The sequence below is a fragment of the Uloborus diversus genome, unplaced genomic scaffold (assembly GCF_026930045.1).
Source record: "Uloborus diversus isolate 005 unplaced genomic scaffold, Udiv.v.3.1 scaffold_769, whole genome shotgun sequence".
Lineage (NCBI taxonomy): Eukaryota > Metazoa > Arthropoda > Arachnida > Araneae > Uloboridae > Uloborus > Uloborus diversus.
The window spans coordinates 46,679-67,589 of NW_026558977.1; the positions used below are offsets into that span (position 1 = coordinate 46,679).

The 20,911-nt window shown below is 35.1% G+C and overlaps 1 protein-coding gene across 1 annotated transcript in view; it reads right to left on the reverse strand.

Annotated features, from left to right (window-relative positions):
• Positions 1 to 14,186: 14,186 nt before the first annotated feature.
• The window catches only part of LOC129233880 (ran-specific GTPase-activating protein-like), a gene marked incomplete at its 5' end in the record, with an annotated part of 32,358 nt that continues 25,633 nt past the window's right edge, over positions 14,187 to 20,911 (reverse strand). Inside the window, one exon of the mRNA XM_054867810.1 lies at positions 14,187 to 15,238. Coding sequence (XP_054723785.1) covers positions 15,051 to 15,238 — 188 coding nt within the window. The remainder of the gene's footprint in view (positions 15,239 to 20,911) is intronic.

Genomic DNA, 20,911 nt, shown 5'->3' on the forward strand with positions numbered 1-20,911 from the left:
TTTTTCTTGCATTACAAACTTATGTTTTATCTGTGATATTTTAAATACCAAAGTTTTAATAAAAACAATGTTTTTATGCATTTGTTGCAAGTTTTTTAATTTTGTTCTCCTCTATTAAACATTACAAAAGTTGATTTAGTTTCTAAAGCACTTGTTTAAAAAACTTAAGTTTTACCTTTTTAGCAATCAACTGGTTTGCCTTTTTTTTATTGCTAAAAATTTTGTAAATAGCAACTATTTTTATGCTTAATTTATTGCAATCTTTCTAAATTAGGGATTTATTTCATTAATTTTTGCTCAAAATTGCCTTAGTTCTTGAAACTTACCTCAGGGTTCATACTCTATTTCTATTAAAAAAATCCATGACTTTTTCATGACTTCAATAAAAAATTTCATGACCTTGTTATACGAAGAGAATAGCACTATTTAATATAAAACTTGCCAATTTCTGGAAATGAGCATTAGCAAAACTTCTACATGAATGCCACTGCCTCATTGAAGCACTTACTCATAGCGGAAAAAATATCAGTTTACACTTAAAAAACTAAACTATTCTTATTTGCCTTCATCATATAAATTTAAGTAAAGTAAAAATGCAGTGAATCGAATATGATGATGCTTAAATATCTAATGTGTTTGTTATAGACAGGCAGACTGATAATGAATGGGACTAAGGTTGAATTAGCAATCAACTAAATTTCAATAAATTTGCTTCAAACGTTGCCTTTTAGTGTCAACAGTGCATTTAATCATCCACATAACTTGGACAGCATTTTGGTTCTGTCAAGTAAAGCCACATAGTTTAGTTCTTTATGTTTCAAAACCAGATATTTGTGTAAAAAAAACATTCAGTACTGAAAAAATCTTCAGATTCACAAGTAATTGCTTTGTTTATTTATTTGCACTATTTCAAATGCAAATAAATTAATAGGTCCAGAAATTCCAGAACATAATGTTCGAGTCCTGACATTGAACGTAGCAGTGGGCCGTATGGATTAGTTTAGCAGGCCGTATGTATGGGCACTAGTGATGGGCATAATCGAGTACTCATAATCGAATCACTCGATTATTCAAAATCATTCGAGAACTCGATTATCATGAGTTCTCGATTATCGTATCTCGAGTTCTCGATTATCACTTTTCGAGTTCTCGAGCGATGAACTTCTCGAGTTCTCGATTATCACTTTCCGAGTTCTCGAGCGATGGACTGCTCGAGTTCTCGATTATCACTTTCCGAGTTCTCGAGCGATGGACTGCTCGAGTTCTCGATTATCACTTTCCGAGTACTCGAGCGATCAACTGTTCGAGTTCTCGTTTGTCCTTTCCGAGTGCTCGAGCGATCAACTGCTCGAGTTCTCGCTTTGAACTTCTCGAGATGTTGAGTTCTCGAGATGTTAAGTTCTCGAGATGTTAAGCTCTCGAGATATTGAGTTCTCGAGATCTCAATCACTCGAGCAGTGTAATTTTTGATCGATTTGAGAATCGAATGAACCTCTCAATATAGTTGACTTCTGACAGGGGTGCCCACCTTGGAAGGTGGGGATCGTGGCGCAGACTGCGCCATTGACATTTTTAGGGGGAAGGGGTGTTTTAAGGGGTATTTTTCTTATTTTTCGGGGGGCTCTGTGATATTGAGGGGGTGCGATCTTGACCTCAGGGGGCACCCCTGCTTCTGAAGTGATTCAATTGCAGGGGTGGATCCGTCATTTAGGGGGTCAGAGGGCTGGCTTTGAAAAGTTAATGATTTTATTTATGAATGGTCATGGTTTTTGTTGCCTTCCGAAAAGATATGCATTGAGACCCTTTAACCCTTCCCCCAGAAAAATTTGGAGTGACGGGTTGAGCTGAGGTGCCCACAGGGGAGGTGGGTCATAGCGCAGACTGCGCCATTGAAATTCTCAATGGACGTTAATCTTTTTTAGGGAATGTCCTTTTTGAAGGGGGGGGTGTTTTGAGGGATATTTTTCGCTTTTTTTTTTTTGGCGATGGGGTGGTCTATGCGATATTGAGGGGGGTGCCCTTGTCCTCAGGGCGGGTGGGCACCTCTGCTTCTGAAGAGTTTCAGTTGCAGGGGCGGATCCGTCATTTAGGGGGGTCAGAGGGCTATTTTTGAAAAGTTAATGATGTTTCATTCGAATAGTGTTATAATTGAATGTATGCTGTCGAATGCTTGATTATCAAATGATTATTTGGGATGCTTTGGTAGTCTAATGATATGTTTGGTGGAAGTGTGTGCGCTAATAAGGTTCCAACTTGAGAGGCATTAAAATTAAAATTATATTTCAGGTAAAAAGGTGGAATACTTAAGTTGAAAACCTGAGGGAAGTCTTTCCCCTTACGTCCACCTTCGACTATACCATTAGGTAATGATACAGGTGTAACAGGCAACAACAAACGTTTTAGAGCCCAACTATACAGATTACTGCAGACACGTGTTTTGGGGTTTCAAGGAACCCTTTTTTCAACGCAAAATAGTGAGATTGTGGATGTAAGGACATTACTGGATGTCTTTAGGGACCATTCATTAATTACGTAAGGGTCCCGAGAGGGAGGGGGGCTTCAAACCCATTCTCACGCAATATTTTCCAAGTTGATGTTTTACATTTGAAATTGTGCAGTTAAGTGGTTTGACGGGAATTATATATTTTATTTGCTTTTGGAAAATAAAAAACTTATTAGGATGAGCTGTTTTTTATTTGTTTTACGAAGAATGAATCGTGTAAAACATGATAAAAGAATCGCACTATGCATAGCATGTTTTATTTTTAATAATTATCGCATCATACACAAAAAAAAAAAAAAACATGTCGAAAAAACATTCAGTCTAGATTCCAATTTTTTAGTAAATATTTCATTACACAAAAAGGATTAATTTAATAATAGTGAATTTAATTTCGATTCCCAGTGATGTTAGATTCGTTATTTTATTGTTTTGAAAAACGGAATGGAATCAATCTTACCTAAGAATAGGGGGAGCGGTTTGAAAAATCTTACATACTTTTACATGGTGGGAGGGGGGTCAAAAAAATGCCAAAATCATCCTTACGTAACTAATGAATGGCTCCTTGCCCGCAAAAGCTTACTATTTTGTTCAAAAAAGGGTACCTTAAAAACTCCAAAGCACGTTTCAGCAGTACTCTGTATATTTTGGATACAAAACGTTTGTTATTTCATGTTACTTCTCGGCACTAAGGTATTTACTTATTCCTTAATAAAACAAGTGGTTTACTTCTTGTGTAATTCCTTCCTATGGGTGCAAATAAGAGGGGAGGGGGGGGGGGAGTTTTGACGCAAACTGCGGGATTGTAATTTTTAGGGGATTTTGTCTCATTTGGGGTATTGCTCTTGGGGAAGAGCTTCATAGGTGGTGCGCCTTCGCTCTTGGGATGGATAGATTTGGAATGATTTTAAAATACAATGGATGCTTTTCGCTTGCTTTATTCGAATGGGGTTATAGTTGAATGTTTGGCGTCGAATTTTCGATAATTGAGAGATTCCTTAATAATCAAACGATATTTTTCGAACGAAAATTGTTAATTATCATATGAGCGGATTTATGGAGGGGTATGTGTTGTGTGAGTAGCGGATACAACAGGAAAATCATGGGGGTCATGTCCCCCCACCCTAAACCGTCGACAACAGTATCCGTACACATTGTGTTCAAACACTTCATGCATAAAATGTCAACGATGACAGTATCTTTTCATCTCATTAATTATTTTTCAAAGTAAATATTTGAACTACTACTTCGTTTCATTGCTCATGAAATTAATTCGCAACGTTTATTCCCAATCAGGTGCCTTATTCCTGACCGATTTGGTGCTTTTTATTGACTCCCAAACAGATTCAGACATTTTTCGTACCAAAAACGGGAATTTCGTTCATGGGCGTGGGGGCTTTCTTCAACATGAGCCCCCTCTCCCCCTAAAAAATGGTTTTCTGTATCCGGCCCTTTAGTGATCCGGTAGTGAAATCTTGAAACAAAGGGTAGAGAAACGCTTTCCATACTGTTTTGAACTTGACAATTATTAAGATCAAATATGTACAATTTTTATTAAAAGTGAGGGATAATGATAATATGGGCGGGTCTTTGGGCGACACTAGCAGGTTTAAACTTGAGAATTGTTAAACTTAAAAATATATTGAACCAGTAAGTAACCAGTAGTGTAATTGAAAATTTAAGGTGGTCTTAGGTCTTTTTCGGATTATTGTTTCTTAGGGGGAGGGGGGAGGGAGAAATTTTCATAAGATGCGTGCCATTGCTCACAGGGACGGACGAACACCCCTATCATTCTCTAAAGTTTCAGAATCAAATAATAGCTTCTCAAGTGCTTTTTTTCCGAATGGGGTTACTCAGAGAGCACACTTTGTTGAGATAAAGGTTTTAAAACGATTGTTAACGCTGTGGCAGTCATGTTAAAACGTTTGTGAAACGTTTAAACGCAATGTGTTTAAAATGCAGTGGTGCCTATCCTCCCCCCCCCCCTGGCGATGACATTCATATCTCAAATGCGACGGAGAACCCCCAGAACGAGAGCCCCATAAAATAAGACTAAATGCCCTCTCATAAGTTACCCTCTCCTCTTCAAAACTTCAATGGCATGGTCTGCGCCATGAACCCCCCCCCCTCTGCCCTCTCAATCGTGGGGGATCCTTGTTTAATATATTGCTTGTTGTCGAATATTCGGTTATCGAGCGTCTCGGATGATTTGAAAACCGGATACGTAATCTGCTTTTTAGAGAAAGTTGGTAATCAATTTAAACCTTTTTGAGGACCAACGCATGGAAAATCAAGCGCAGCTATGAAACTAAGTTCCGAAATGGACCGTCGCGAGCCAAAGCATTTTCAGCAGTTTTGCCTCAACTTTACAATAAATAAATAAATAAATAAATCTCATAAAATCAGCACATCAATTGACTCCAAATTTTTAAGTTGAGTAAATAATATACTAATCAACATTTATGAAAATATAAGGAATATCACATTGAAAATATAAGGAATATGACTTAAATAGAAGCGAGTAAAACAAGAAAAACATTTAAATTCAACTACGCACGCGAAAATAAATGCTACGCACAAAAGTCATAAATATCTTACGTATGGAATTTGAAAGAAAAAAAAAACTGTATAAAATGTTATTTTTATTTTTAAAAAAATGGGCCAAAGAGTGGAAGCTAATATTAATTCCACACGACAAACTTCCATATTTCTTTTTAATGCACTCAGAAATATTACGACTTTACTCCCTACACTTTTATACTGTTATTACATATTTCCCAAGTCAGCGAATGAAAAAGAAAAATAACAAAGAGCGAATCAAGAAAGAAAAAAAATAATCATGAACTTCAATGCAATTCAAGCCACACTTATAACTTTCAATGCGCCGGGAATCCCAATCTGCTGGAAAACGCAGCCAGAAATATTTTACCCGCCCTCCACAAGTATCAGTCAGATAAATATAATTCCACTAATAACAAGAACATAAAAAAAAGCAAAGCAATAAATAAGAATAAATGAGTCCTTTTGCGCAGAGAGAGCAACGATTCCCCTACTTGTTTACATTATTAACTTTGTGTTTGAGTGCCCGAAACCATTTGAAATAACCACGTGATATCTGAGAATCATTAGTTTAAATACATGACCGTTCGAATAAATCACTCAAAATGAATGTAAAAAAAAAAAAAAATCGAGAAATCAATCCGTTACAGAAATTGAAATGAAAGGGGGAGGGGGTGATACCATTTCAATCGCTACGGGGCGTCCCCTGAGGGCTACCAACAGTCAAGGGCACATTGCCAGTTTTCTAGCCGCTATACCAATAAACCTATAAAAGTTTATACTAGTTCGAGCCGAGTCGCCCAAATGCCGAACTCCTAGTTTCTGACAAGCTAACAGGGAATCTCGTCGAACCATCATCCCCCAAGGATTGCGACCCCTAAATGAAGACTAAAATCTATCAAATTGACCCCCTAAAACAGTCTTGCGTTTCGAACTTTTCCGGAGGGTAGGGGGGCAAGAGTGTATCTGCTGATTTTATCGGAAAACAACAAAAAAAAAAAAAAACCCACTGAAACGTAAAAACTAGATTTTTTCAAGGAATTGGGGGAGGGGGGCAGGCCCGTTATTTCGAACTTTACAAGAGAGGAGGAGGGATTAAAGAGTATCCTACGAGTTGCATATTATGCCGAATAAGAGTAAGAATTTCATTTATATGAGTACAATAACTTCTAAAAGCCAGGAGGGTTCGCCCCTTATTATACCCCTAAATGATAGGCTTGATGGCACATTCCTATTTCGAGCGCACCCCTGCCAATACAACTCGGGAATTCAACTGTTACAAAAGTCAAAGGTATCCACGCCCCCCCCCCCTTCGCAGGGCGATGGTGCACCCTCTCAAATGTTACGGAGCATCCGTCTAGAAAGAGCTCCCCCCGCTCCCAAAATGCGATTTAAAAAACCCTCTCAAAAAACCACTTTCATAGAAATTTCGATTTCGAGGCAGCGCCATGGATCCCCCGCCCCCTCCCGAAAATGAGATTTAAAGAACCCTCTCAAAAACCCAGCCCTAAAAATTTTAATGGCACAGGCTGCGCCATGCCCCACCCCACCCGAAAATGAGATAAAAAACACTCTGAAAAAACCGGCCAATGGCGCAGGCCGCATCATGCCCCCTCCCCCTTATAGTGGGGCGCCCCTGTAGCAGTCTACTCAATTCTGGAAAAGCTCAGAAAATGAACTACTTGAGTACTCGATTCAAACGTCTCGAGATCTCGATTTGAAACATCTCGAGATCTCGATTAAAAACATCTCGAGATCTCGATTTAAAACATCTCGAGATCTCGATTTAAAAGATCTCGAGATCTCGATTTAAAAGATCTCGAGAAGTCCATTGCTCGAGTACTCGATTCCAAAGATCTCGAGAAGTCAATCGCTCGAGTACTCGATTCCAAAGATCTCGAGAAGTCAATCGCTCGAGTACTCGATTCCAAAGATCTCGAGAAGTCAATTGCTCGAGTTCTCGAATTCAAAAGATCTCGATTATCAATCACTCGAGTGATCGACTTGAAAAGATCTCGATTATCAAAAGTACTCGATTCCCCGAGATCTCGATTATCAAAAGATCTCGATTATGCCCATCACTAATGGGCACTAATGTTTAGAGTATTAGAATTCCCCTTTTTCTGTCTTCTATTGCCTGAATAAAGATCTTTATTCTCTAAAACCTTCAACAAATTAAGATAAATTCTGATAAATTTAACAAAGTTTTTAAGGATGATGGAAACCAGCTTTGATGCAATTGAATTGCGTTTTTTGAGTGGATGTGACAAAATCAGGAAAGTGCAAGTTCACTACTACAGAATATAAAACATAAGAAATGTTGAAAATAATAGTAAATTCAAAATGAGTTATGCTCAAGCAGTAAAATCACCTGGCAAATAAAGGCAAGTGGCAGTGACAGAAGTGAATGTAATGAGATTTCAAAATTCAGATTTGATTTTAAGATCGTTCAATTCTCCACTTTTAATAGCTTTTATGTGTTATATATTGTTATATCACTCAAGATTTCTAATGCTCTTTTAGATACTGTTACTTTCTCTTTGTCCAGGACATTTTTCCATGACTTGAAATAAATTTCCATGACCTTCAGTGAAAATTTCAATTTTCCATGACTTTTCCAGGTCTGAAATTTTCTTATTTTTTTTCCATGACTTTCCATGACCTGTATGAACCCTGTTACCTGTATGTTGACTTTGTTTGCTATGTAACATTTAACCCTGCCTATGCGATTGCTGGAAAATTCAAGTATTGCCAAGTTCGCGTCATTTTTGGTGAGAAATCGCCAAATGCTGATTGACATGTAAATAGTATTTCCATGCTATTAATGAATGGATAGCCCCTGTAACCTTTAGAAAATATAAATATTTCTGAATAGAAAATACAATCCGACCCTGATTTTACAAATTTCGCGAATTTTTCTCTCCCCCCCCCCCCCTAGACTGAAATTAAGGCAAAAAGTCCTATTTGCCGAATAATAAACCCCGGATTATTTAAAAGCCATTTTTTTTTTTTTTTTTTTTTGTTTATTTGAGTTAGGAAATATTGGATTGATTTCCAAATGTTATATCCATATTGTCCGAAACAGAAAAAAACATTTCTAGGAATCACCCATTTTAAGGGCCGAGGGAGCAACCAATGAATAGCGATTCTGATTTAGAAGGCAATAATGAAACTTCCATTAAAATTGTAATGCTTCACATGGCCTGGAAACTAAAAACATGTAGTACGCTGCAAGACACAGTATTTTCATCCCTTTATGAAGTCAAAAGAGAATATTTCGAGTCAAGTATCAAGGAATTTGCCAAACATCTATTTCTCAGTAGTTTAAAATTTCACATTAACAAGTGTGTAAAAGGTCTTGGAATGCTGAATAAAAAGTGTACACTTTCTAACTATAGATATGTTTGCGCAGTTGCTTATTAGGGGTTTTAGGTAAGGTAAGTGCAGATTTTTAATTTTTTTTCCACACCCTGATATTACGAATAACCCCGATTTAACGTATAAAAATTTCAGTCCCGTGTAATTCGTTAAATCAGGGTCCGACTGTTCCAGAATATACCTGAATGAAAAATGCTAAAAGTTCATTCAACACTATGTAAAGGACTAGAAAGTCGCCCGTAAAGGTATGACGGGTGAAAATTGCTTCTACTCTTCTACATTTGAACAAAGCAATTGCCTGTTTGGTGATATTTTGATAGTTGAAATTTTAAACCTAACACCAGTGGATTAACCCTAAACTCCAGTAGATAGGGTTAATTGTTTTCGTTTCTTCATTCCCATGAAATGACAGTCTTACCAGTAAAACTGTTAAGTTACCAGATCGAGCTAAGCCTTGTCACAATAAAACCTTTCCCTGCATGTTAAACATTATCTAACTATCATGCCGTGGTGCGAGTTTCATTGTTGAAACATTGAAGTTAAAATTAATCTGCCAAATTAGTGAAACAACATGCTCAAGTAACATTAAAACTACTATTAAAATGTAAATTAATTCGCGAAATCCATTTTTTATCTCCAGTCCTACCAGGTGACTACGTTAGCGCATTTGCGAATTATTTTTAATTTTTATGAAACTTTTAATTTCCTTTTTTGTGTGTTTTTAAGGATTAAGGCTGCTAATTAGGGTTTTGTGGAGTTAATGTCCCTACTTTAATGGCGACAATGGAGAACATTGTTCTTTGTTTTTCTCTCTTTTTTTAATTTGTTTTTTATGCTATCGGACCTGTACTGATGAAGATTTTTGGAATCGATCACGAAGGAGATCTTCACAGGGAGATGTTATGTAAAAACGTTGATGTCACCATTCTTAGAGAGACTTTAGGGAATGTTTCTCTTTCCGAAATAAGTTTTTTGTGCTATTGTTCTCATTTAAAGAGGAACTTAGAAAAAACTTGTGCTTACTCTGATCTTAATAGTATTTTTACTCTGAACTTTTTGGTATTTTATTCAGGACCGTTTAAGTTATTTAGAAACAGTTGATTTCCTTCTGATGGGGATTTTAAAGGTTTGATGTTCTCATTTTACAGGGACATTATTATAATCAGGATATGTAGTGACCGTTGACCCTCTTTTGGGACAATTTGTCCGGTAAGAAGCTATACAACAATTCAGATAGCCGGTGTAGCTCTGGACATCATTTGAAGGTGATCGGGATTATAAGGGAAATGTTTGACTTTATTTAAGAATTGTTGACCTCACTCGAATTGGAATTTTTGAGAATTACCCATACTAACTTCTTTACAACTCCTGAAAGTTTTCCTGATTTATGTTGTGTGATTTTTTGGATGCCTTCCCAAGTTTTCCGACATTTCATTTACCCTTCCCCCCCCCCTGATTTTTAGTTTTAATCGTACCTTTTGATATATTAAAGTGAGGAGGCCATTTGAAATGTTGGCGAAATTGGGGACAAACCATTTTGGTAACTATTTGATTTCTGCTTCTGTTGACCATTAACTTTAATCCTTTGAAAAAAACTACATCAACGTGAGCGAAGCCGCGGGTAAAAGCTAGTTTCAAAATATATATGAATACATAACTATTAATATCTTGGTTTTATAATGAAAGAATTTTAAAGTCTGAAAAAAAACCCCTTCGTATAATCTGAGGCAACGGCGATGGTAAAAAACAAAATTGATTTTCATTTAAAAATTTTAATTTTAGTAATTAAATAAAAAATGCAAAGAATTTTTTTCTTGAAATTGTGATTACAGTACGCTAATTACTTCAAGACAATGAGTAAAGGCAAGGGAGCTAAGGCGTTAATGACGGCTTCCTCTTTGTTTATTAGCATGGTACGTATGAAAGGTAAATTCGAGCTACACAAAATAAACAACTTTACAGACACAGAAACAATGTTAGGAAGTTCATCCTGTGCTTTATAAGTTAAGAATTCAATACTTGAACGTTGAGAAAAAAAAAGATGCACAAATATGCGGCAGTGTATAATCGCACCTCATTAATTTTAATTTTTTCTAAACAGAAAATTGACGGAATATGCGTAGGAAATTAGGGTACTTAATTTTGCAAAGCAAAAGAATTTTTTTTTTCTTCATTTAATCAATTTTCCCTGAATTTTTGTTACTTTTTCGAAATTCCCTGATTAATAAAGTTCCCTGACTTTTCCCTGATCTGTCGCCACCTTGTTTAATCAAGCAATAAAAATGAATATTGTTTTATTAGTTTAATGATTTTTTACCTCCTTGTTTCAAAACTTTTGTCACAGAAAATAAAGGAAAAATCCATGCATGGCAAACATAACATTTTTATCAAAGCCAAAAAAGATCCGTAACTAGTTTCTGTGCATAAAAGGGAAGGCATGAAGTTTCTCTCAATCCTCACCATACAACAAAAATATTTATTCGGAAATTGTTCACAAAATTGAGTGAGGGAGAGCACCTGGCATCAAATGCCTGCATATATCTCTTTCTCCCCCTCCCTTTGATCAGGCGCCTTGAGTACAATAACTTACAGTAAATACGCTGCATCGGTATAATTGCCGCACTCCGAAAAGAGAAAGTCAGGCAAAAAATTTAAATGGTCAGAAATGCCGCACATAAAAATGGTGAGCAAATCCTCGATATTGATCATATATCAGAGTAGAAAACACCCATTAAAAAGGGGAAAAAAAACACAGTACATATTAGCTTGTAGCTCTATCCCCTACACTTTTGAAAATGTGAAGAAATAAAAACGGAATTTCGCATTTACATTGATTCTCGATTTTTCTCCAAACATCAGGAACCCCCAACTAGGTTTTTCCGTTTTGTTTTTTTTTGCAAGTACACTTTTTGCAAGGAAAGAAAATGAAATTTTACAATCATGTTTCCGATTTAGAATGAAGAATAATCATATTATATATGAAAAAAGTTTATTTAAGCGATTATTTTTGAAGTGGTCCGTTTTTGCGAATTTCTGTTTACTGTCGCTTTTATTTTGTACTACAACAATAAAATATGTACATTGTACAGGTTTTTCATTTTTTGCTTCCTTATGTTCCCTTTAAGGTTTTACATTGCCTTTCTGTTTAAATAGAGCTCCATTTCACTTCGTAATCATCTATACAAAAAATTGACGAATATAAAATTCGGCTTTTCCCGAATTTTTTGAACCATCGGCTGTTTACTTTAATTGAAGCTTCTAATTGGTGGGAAAATAATATATAATTGCATCAAAATGTGCCAGTATCTATTTCTTTATTGGTTCATTTAAACAGTAGGACTGAAGGCGGGGCAATAAAAAGAAAAGTTGATCATAAACGCCGCAACAGCAAAAAAGTCACGTACAAAAATTTAACTTTTAAACGCGCAGACGCCGCTGCATTCCTTTCAGAAATTCTGTAGTCAGTCAATGAAAAGCTCAGGATCCAATTGTTTCTTTTGCTTTTCAAAATTGAAACATGCAGAAAATTATCGGTGCAGCATTGTAAAAATAAGAATCAATGCATAATAAGGCATGTAACTTTTTTTCCTTTTGAGGTAGAAGCTTAGTTTTTCGACCATAGGTCGAGATCGATCTGGAGAAAAAAATATCGCTTTTTCCAATGGTGTCAAAAGAAAACGATGGGACAATTCCTTCCCTTTTTAGTGATGATTTGAATGAAAAAAGTAGTACTTAAATTTCAGCTAAGTCTAAAAAAATTCGAGCTAAAATTGCAAATAACTCCCACCATAATTAAATTAGGGAATTGAAACAAATTGCGTAGATCGCGGAAAATTCTACCCTTTTCAACGATATGTAATACTAATATGTGCAAGTAATTTTTCTCCCCCATATTTCGGAATTTATGCGAAAATTGGCCCAAAACTGGAATAAAAAAAGTACTCATCGAATTTTTTCGAAATGGTCTGCAAACCAAAAACAAAGATACTATGAAAATTTCAGCGAAATCGGCCGGGTAGTTCTCAAGTTTTGTGCCTTACAAACAGACACTTTTAGGAGACTTCATTTTATACATGTAGAGACCAGCGGTACCTGCACGCTTTGCCCGTAGTAAAGGATTAAAAGGTCATTTGGTTTGCTTGTATATGTACAAATATTGGATGATGAATTTCTTGCCAACTTGCTATATTCATTTGCTCGTCCATGTTACAGTTCTACGTTATAATTTGCTCGGTAACATTTTTTTTAAATTGAAATTTCAAAAAATTGCTTTGAGGTGCACACCTCCATGCTACAAACTAATTCTCTGCCACATTTCGTAAAAATCAGCCAAATGTTTCAGGAGCTTTGCGCGTCACAGAGAGACATTCCGACAAACTTTGAGCTGTATCATTAGTAAAGATGTAATTTAATAAATTTGTCCTAGAATGTGATATACTTGTGGCCAGTTTGGTGCCTTTTTTCTGATACCCTAACAGGAAATTTTTTTCCAAAAACCACTTTTAGTAGCAGAGCTTCTTCTTCCTGATGCTACAAAGTGGTCTGATATGAGCTGTGGCACAGTAGTGGTTCTTCTTAGGACCGAAAGAACTAGAAAATGGTCTTTTACAGGTGTTGCAGCTTGTGGTCGGCCTGGTACAGGTCTTCTAGACACAGAATCTTTGGATTGGTATCCTTCCCATGTCACTGAACAACACTATGAGACACATTGAGACGTCTGGCTGCATCAACCTGCGACAATCCTATTTCAATCCAACAGCTCTCCACCTTAATGAATCAGGTAAACGACGTCTGAGACATTTTCTGAACTCTATTGACACTGCAGCTGTCAACAACAGTTGAAAATTAACACAACTTACACACAAAAGTACGAAAGCTTGATATTTGCATATTTTTTCTCTCACTCGTAAAAATATGTTCTTTTCTATAAAATTAAAAGTGGTAGCAACCTTTTTTTATAAATGGTTTTAAAATTCGTTATTATCATTCATGCAAAGTATGCATTTTATTGTTATTGCCATTTTTTTAATAGTGAGCTTCAAAAAACATGTTGTACCTCAACTTTTTGAGGCCAGTGTACTAAAAGTTTATCGATTCTCCTGTAACTCCTGTACTCCTTTTCTAAATTTAAAATTGTCTAATGAGCTTAATTTACAAAACGAAATTGTTTAGAAGAAAACGATTTCATTAATGAAATTTTGAATAAATAATATAAAACATGAAGAGATTATTGCAGCTCATTTACAACTTCTGATGCACTCGCAGACAAAACAATGCGGCCGTACTCAAAATAGTAATAAAAACTTCAGAATTGCACTCAAAATAGTAATAACTTCAGAATTGCTGACGTAAAAAAGCAGCATTTAGACAGAGCCCGCAAACTACAAAGACAAAAACAAAATATATCTTCTGCACATGTCCGCCCACTGCTATGGTGCGCCAATGCCAGAAAGTCATAATAAGAACTTCACAGTGAAGGAGAAATTCGGAACTACAAAACAATGGATGGCAGCAAGGAAAGAAATTATTCTTGACGTCATATAGTGGCGGACAATCGGAAAATAAAACAAAATCTCGACATTTCCAGAAATCCATGTGTTTTTTCATTTTCCCTGACAATTCGAGGTTTTCCCGGTGCGTGGCAACCCTGAAAATTTGCAGTCTCTAGAAGTTCATTGTAACGGGATTTCACTGTACATAAATTTTGAACTTAAATAACATATTTAGTAAACATGTATTATACCTTTATTTTCAAAACATATTAAATTACAAACTTGTCATTAATAATTTGAAGGCATATTTAAATCAATGGAAAATATACCACAAGTCGACCTAATATCATTTTATGACTATCTCTGACATTACTTGAAATTACGAAGAAAGAATTGAAAGTTGTTTGAGCTTCATGTTAAAAAAACCGTACATATAACCCCCAAACCCCTATTTAAAGCAACATTGACTGCTAAATAAAGCTAAAAATATATTGTTGGTCCCACATTCAAGGCATTCTCAAAGCAACTAAAAATCTAGTCATTATATGGTTAAATTATTTACAAAAATGCTGTCCTAATAAATATGCATGATAAAATATGCAACATGAAATTAGAAAATGTACATATGGTCACATTACTTCAATATGCATGATAATATAGCATACAAATATATATGAAACTTGATTTCTAAAAACTTAAATATTCAGTTTAAAGCATGAGTCACATTTAACAGAAGCTCTGAAAATATACATATCACAAAAAGCATCAAACCTGCATAGAATCTATGAAATTGCAGACAAATATCAAATATTTTAACAGCAGTTGGAGGCTTTGAAATCTTACACTTAGCCACAAATTCACTCTAGAATTAAATTGTTTATGTAACTAAATGTCATTTAATTTAAAACCTTCACAATTCAAAAATACTTTACAAAAATATATTCATGTAGACAAAACTTTCAGAGATCAAGTTTGCATACGTTAACAACAAATAGTGACTGTTCAAAAGATGGTTCCACTTTCCTGTAAAATACATTTAAAACATTAAGTCTATTTTACACAATTAGAACCACTTTTAAGCAAATTTTTACAGGAGAATCCATTAGTAAGCCAAAGTTGTTTTAGTCTTTTTGAGTTTTGTCTATAGATACTTCAGAGTTATTTGATTTATTTTGAGACTCTTCCGAGTTTTCTTTTACATTGAGATTTGACAGTTTTTCTGCAACTTCTTCAGAGTCCTTTTCATTTACATTAGTATTTTCCTCATTAGACTTTCCATCCTCAACACTGGAGTTACCTTCATGCTCATCTGGAAAATTAAAGTTGAGAATTACTAGAAGTCTTTGATGGATAGTTCGATTCCCTTTCAAAATTTAATGTAAATAAAGAATTCATTACTAGCTCTGTACAATTTACCTATAAGCAATGGCTAGGCTTCCTTGGTCTGGAAATAACATCAACTGAAAGCACTAAACCAGCGTGTTTTAAATTGTATTCTGCGGAACCCCAAGGAGATCACTCAAGGGCAAGATTTGAAAACATGATATTTAAGAAAATATTGGATATTTTTAAATGTGTCTGACATTTTCAATTACAAGGAGACTCTCTGTCTTGCATTTTATTCAATTTAGCCCTTGAAAAGGTTATATGAGACTCAGGAATCAACACTAGAGGCACAATCCTGCAAAGAACTATACAGATATTGGCATACACGGACGATATCGACATCATTGGGCGAAGAACACAGGATGTGATCGAGGCATTTGTTGCCCTTGAGAGCGCTGCCAAGGAGTTGGGCTTGGCTGTAAACGAGGGAAAACTAAGTTTTTTGTTGCGAGCACTAGAATGCATGATGTGCAGTCGCTTAGTATCGGAAACTATACTTTTGAAGGAGTCACCCAGTTTAAATACTTGGGTGCACATATTACCAGTAAGAATGAGTTTAAAGTTGAAATTGGAAATCGAATTTTGATGGAAAATAGATGCTACTTTGGCTTAAAGAGCCAATTAAAATCTAAGCTCCTTTCCATTAATACAAAAATAAACCTATACAAAACCCTCATAAGACCAATCATTTTATACGGTAGTGAGACATGAGCAATTAATAAAACAGAGGAAAACAGACTTCTCATTTTTGGAAGAAAGACCCTTCGGGCAATTTTTGGAACAGTAAAAGAAAATGATGCTTGGAGAAATTTATATAACTTTGAAGTATACCGTAAATACAGACAACCCAACATCTTAAGAGTAATTAAAGCCAATAGAATCAGATGGCTGGGGCACATATTTAGGCTTGCAGATCTGGATCCGATTAAAAAGCTAACTTTTTCGAAGATTGAGGGTACAAGGAGAAGGGGAAGACCAGCAACAAGGTGGCTGGATAGTGTTGAGAAGGACCTTAAAATTTTGGGAGTGAACAGGTGGAGAAACCTAGCAACATGTTGTACCGCCTGGAGGAAGCAGACTGAGAAAGCCTTGGCCTGCACCAGGCTGTTGTGCTGATGAAGAAGAAGATATTTTCAATTAGCACAAACTGAAGTCATTCAAATTATAACTGCATGCTCAAATCAATGTTGTTTATTTACTTATATTATTATCATAATATAGACTTAAAATAAATGTTTCTTTTATTATGTGTAAAAATATATATATATATATAACAATTTATACTCTTTAAATGGTATTTATGTATAAATGATATTTAGAATCATTTGTCAGATATGATAATTTATTTTTTAAACATAAAATATAACCGGTACTGATATTGGATATTGATGGGTATACTCATGTGCTCTGTAAAACTGAATACATAATATACATGTGCCCTCAGAAAAAGCATCACATATGAAATATGCAAAATTAAAGTATGAAAAATTGATTTAAAACCACCCAAATTTATTAATTATTGTAATATGTAATATAATTAAAAATTAATATTTTACTTTAAATTTATTAATTTAAAATAAGCCATACATAATTCAGAAATTTAAAAAAAAAATCTGATCATCTTTTCCTTCTTAATTGGGCATTTTAAATCTACATTAAAAAAACTATGTTACTGATACTTTTATGAATATAATATAAAATAATGTGATTCAATAGTTAACTCTCTAAATATCACCAACAGTAGCCAAATTGAAACCAAATTTTTAAAAAAAAAATTATTTTTAATTTTGACATCTTGAATTCAAATTATGTTTTTCGCAATCATGAGTGTGTGTATGTAGGCATGTGTGTTTGCAGGCCCGGACTGGCCATAGACTTGACCGGGACTTTTCCCGGTGCGCCCTCTGGAAAGGCGCCCTTTTGTTCTTTTTTTATTTTCCAAAACAATGTTTTAGCAAAATGGGAATAAATTATGAGAAACCAAGAAGTAATTTTGCATGTGAATATTTTCACATGCAAAAGCAATGTTCTTCTTATTTATATAAACGTTCCCTTTTATTATCCTCATAAATGCAATTAATCCCCTCTCCTTTCGTAAACGGTCTGCTCCCAGGGCATCGTTTGTGGCTTATCTTTTGCTCCAAGTTTCAGTTCTGAGGACAAAAGCGGACCCATGGTGTTTCTCCAAGAAAAAAGGGATAGAAATTGACAGCACATATATATAGTCAAGAATACGATAATGGTATGATTTATTGAATGTACTTAAGTTGCAAAAGAGCGTATAGCATGACTCCCTGTTCTACTAACGATCGTAAGTGAATAGAAGCAAGTAAGAAGACAAATAATGTTAATTTTTGGAATCTACGCATTAAAAATAGTGTAATGTCGGTCGAAATAAGCCGCATAAAAGCAGTATTTTAGTGGATGGATGAACACAATGACAGATGTCGCATTTTTTGTCGCTTCACAAAAAAACTATTAGGACAGGACTGTACGGTGATTCCTAGATTTTTTTGAGTCAAGGCGCCCTTTTTGGAACTAAGATTTTCGCATGGCGCCCTTCCCAAAATAAAAGTATGACTTGTAACTGACAGTCAAAAATAAATACGAGTCGTGTATCTGCATTGAATAGCCCTTATTTATCCTGCATAGACTGTGTAAAAAATAGAAAAAAGTTTCACAAATAAGTATAAAATAGTTTTAAAAAAAATAGTTAATTTTCGATGTGATCCTAGGAGTACTGCAGGGCTCCCCAGGGCACATTTGGGGCATTACTGGTCTGAACAATAAAGATGCCGAACATTTTTAATGATGAGACATTTTTCAATTTTAAACTAAATTTTGTCAATTAAAATCATAACAAAAGTTCAAGATCTTTTGCCGTTGTCAAGCTTTGTGTTCAAAACATATTCCAGTTTTTTTAACTGGATTTAATTTCTTCACTGTCTTTTTAGCCAGAGGTGTGCAAAAAGAAAGAGGGTCATGGCATAGCCTTCGGCATTGAAATTGTTAGGGGTTAACGTAAGAGATTTTTTAAATCTCATTTTGGGGGTCACGTTCTCGGGAGGGGGACTGCGTAGCATTTGGAGGAGGTTCTTCATTGCCCTGACGGTGGGGGGTCGCCCTTATCTAGGCTACAATACTACCTTAAAAATATTAATATTTGAAATCCTGCAAAAAACATTATTATTACATTTTATGCTGCCTTTATATCATTTTCGGAAGTTTTTTAATCTGTGTTTTCCCTCAGATGAAGCTCGATACCGCAGCCCCCCCCCCACCCCTTGCTATCCCACTGACTTATGAAGGTTATTATTAATAAACTTTGCATCAATGAAACAATACAATTAATTATGAGCGAAACGAAGTTTGAGTTTGAAGAAGGAATGTATAACGATATTGTTAATAAGTAAAACGCAAGGCTATTACTAGTGACGTCGCGAAGGGGGGGGGAGTGTCCGCCTAGGGTGACTGTCTGGGGGGGTGATACCCAAAGTGAAATTGCAAGTCTTTGAAAAAATGAAGCTGAAACGCATTTTTAAGACTTCTAATTTGAAAATTTTACAGGGAGTGGGACCGCCCGGACCCCAATATTTCCCACCCCACATCATGGAATCAATACATACTACTATACTCAGAATTAGGTTCATATTGTCAATACTTAGACCTGGTAGTGACCTCTTATAACAAAAAACTGAAAACCCATTATCTTTCCCTGTGTGTGAGATACGTTTCAAGTAATTACGGGGCCAACAATTTCACAGACCGCCTTACTTTTTTGATCTCTCGACGCACACATGCGTCTAGGGCAAGTTACATAAAAAGCATTCATAGTTTTTCTTTGCATTTTGTATATTATCCCACATAAAATTTTGTTTTTCACAAATACAGTTGTTTCTGAAAATTGTAAGACTTTCATGTTTACATAGAATTGGAAAACTTTTTTTTTTTTCGTTTAGAGGGAGAGGGGGTGGAGGTGACACATCACTAATTACCGCTCCGAGTGTCCCCCATGCTAGGTACGCTACTGGTACAGTGAAACCTGTATAAGTTGACCACATGCGGTGCAGTACTTTGGTGGTCAACTTAGACAGGTGGTCAACTTATAAAGGGTAGTAATGAAAACTTTTTTTTTGTCAATTTTTTGTCCCATGCATTTATTTTTTAGCTAATTGGAATACTTTAAACTCATTTCATTGTTTAACATTACTCTAAAACAATAAGAAAAAATGTTGTTTCAATATTTTTAGAGATTATTTATCAGAATGACGCGTAAAGTATCATACAAATTTAAAATTTCTGTGAATCGATCAAAAAAAAAAAAAAAAAAAAATTGCCTCATTGCTTATGAAAAACTACTTACTTGATATTAACAAACCCTAAAAATTCATAACAAGTCAAAAGTGACTCAAATTCTTCATTTGATTTTTTCTTGTACATTTGTGTCCATGGTTTCAACAAAATAACTCCTTATTGAAGTTTGGCGCATTTTCTGGGAATTAGCATTAACACAATGTTTTTCGATGGAAACATAAATATTCATAGGATTTTCTAAAATGTCTGGTTACTTATTTGAGGCATAACTGAAGAAACTTTTAGTACAATCTAATGCTTTTGCCTAGTGGTCAACTTACAAAGGGTTTTTTACAATACTCCAAACCAAAGCTGGTGTATATTAGTGGTCAAGATAGACAGGTGGTCAAGATAGAGAGGTGGTCAAGTTACAGAGGTTTTCCTTCATTACATAAGATGGGACTAATTCCGTTCCCGACAAAAGCGGTCAACTTAGACTGGTGGCCAACTTATAAAAGTGGTCAACTTTACAGGTTTTACTGTATTACAAATATTAATAAGAGTCAAGAAAGACTGTGTTAGAAATTTAATGTGAGAAATATCGAAGTAACCTTATTCGTTTTCTATCTGCAGTTAGTTTTTCGCGAATCAGGATAGTATAAAAAAGCCTAAAAAATAAAGAGCACTTTTTTTTCACAGAATAAAAGCTAAATATTCTAACCATCAAAGTATTTTATGAGGGTCTTTCGAAGCATTCTTGTACTGTACAAGAGCTTTTGACTAACTATAACTATCTTATATGGTAAGCAGAAAAAAGGGAGCATACATGTAGACCACACACTTGTTTTATGGCTTTAAATGACGCCTTTTAAGATGCTTTTTACGGATAAGGATATGCGATGCTTGGGAATTCGTAGCAACGGATTTCTACTGGACAAAGGAGGACAACTATTATAAATTTTATCCTGTTAGATGACAGAGACCCCAGAGGTCCGATTGGTATTACTTACATGAATCGAACAGTCATTTAGATCAGATTTTAGCATTAGTGAACAAGTAATTTTGAAGTAGCAGCAAAGTTGGATGCATTAAGTCAAGGATCTTTTCAACAGTAGGTTACTCGTTTCAGTTTTCATTTTTATTGCGAAAATATTTTCCTTTTTGTATAATCTTAAATTATAGAATTACAGTCTATGATTCATAATTAACTGTAACATGATCCATGAGCTGCGAAACGACAAATAAATGATATTGCAAAATATTCGACAATACATATAGTTAAGAAAACAACATACTTAGATAA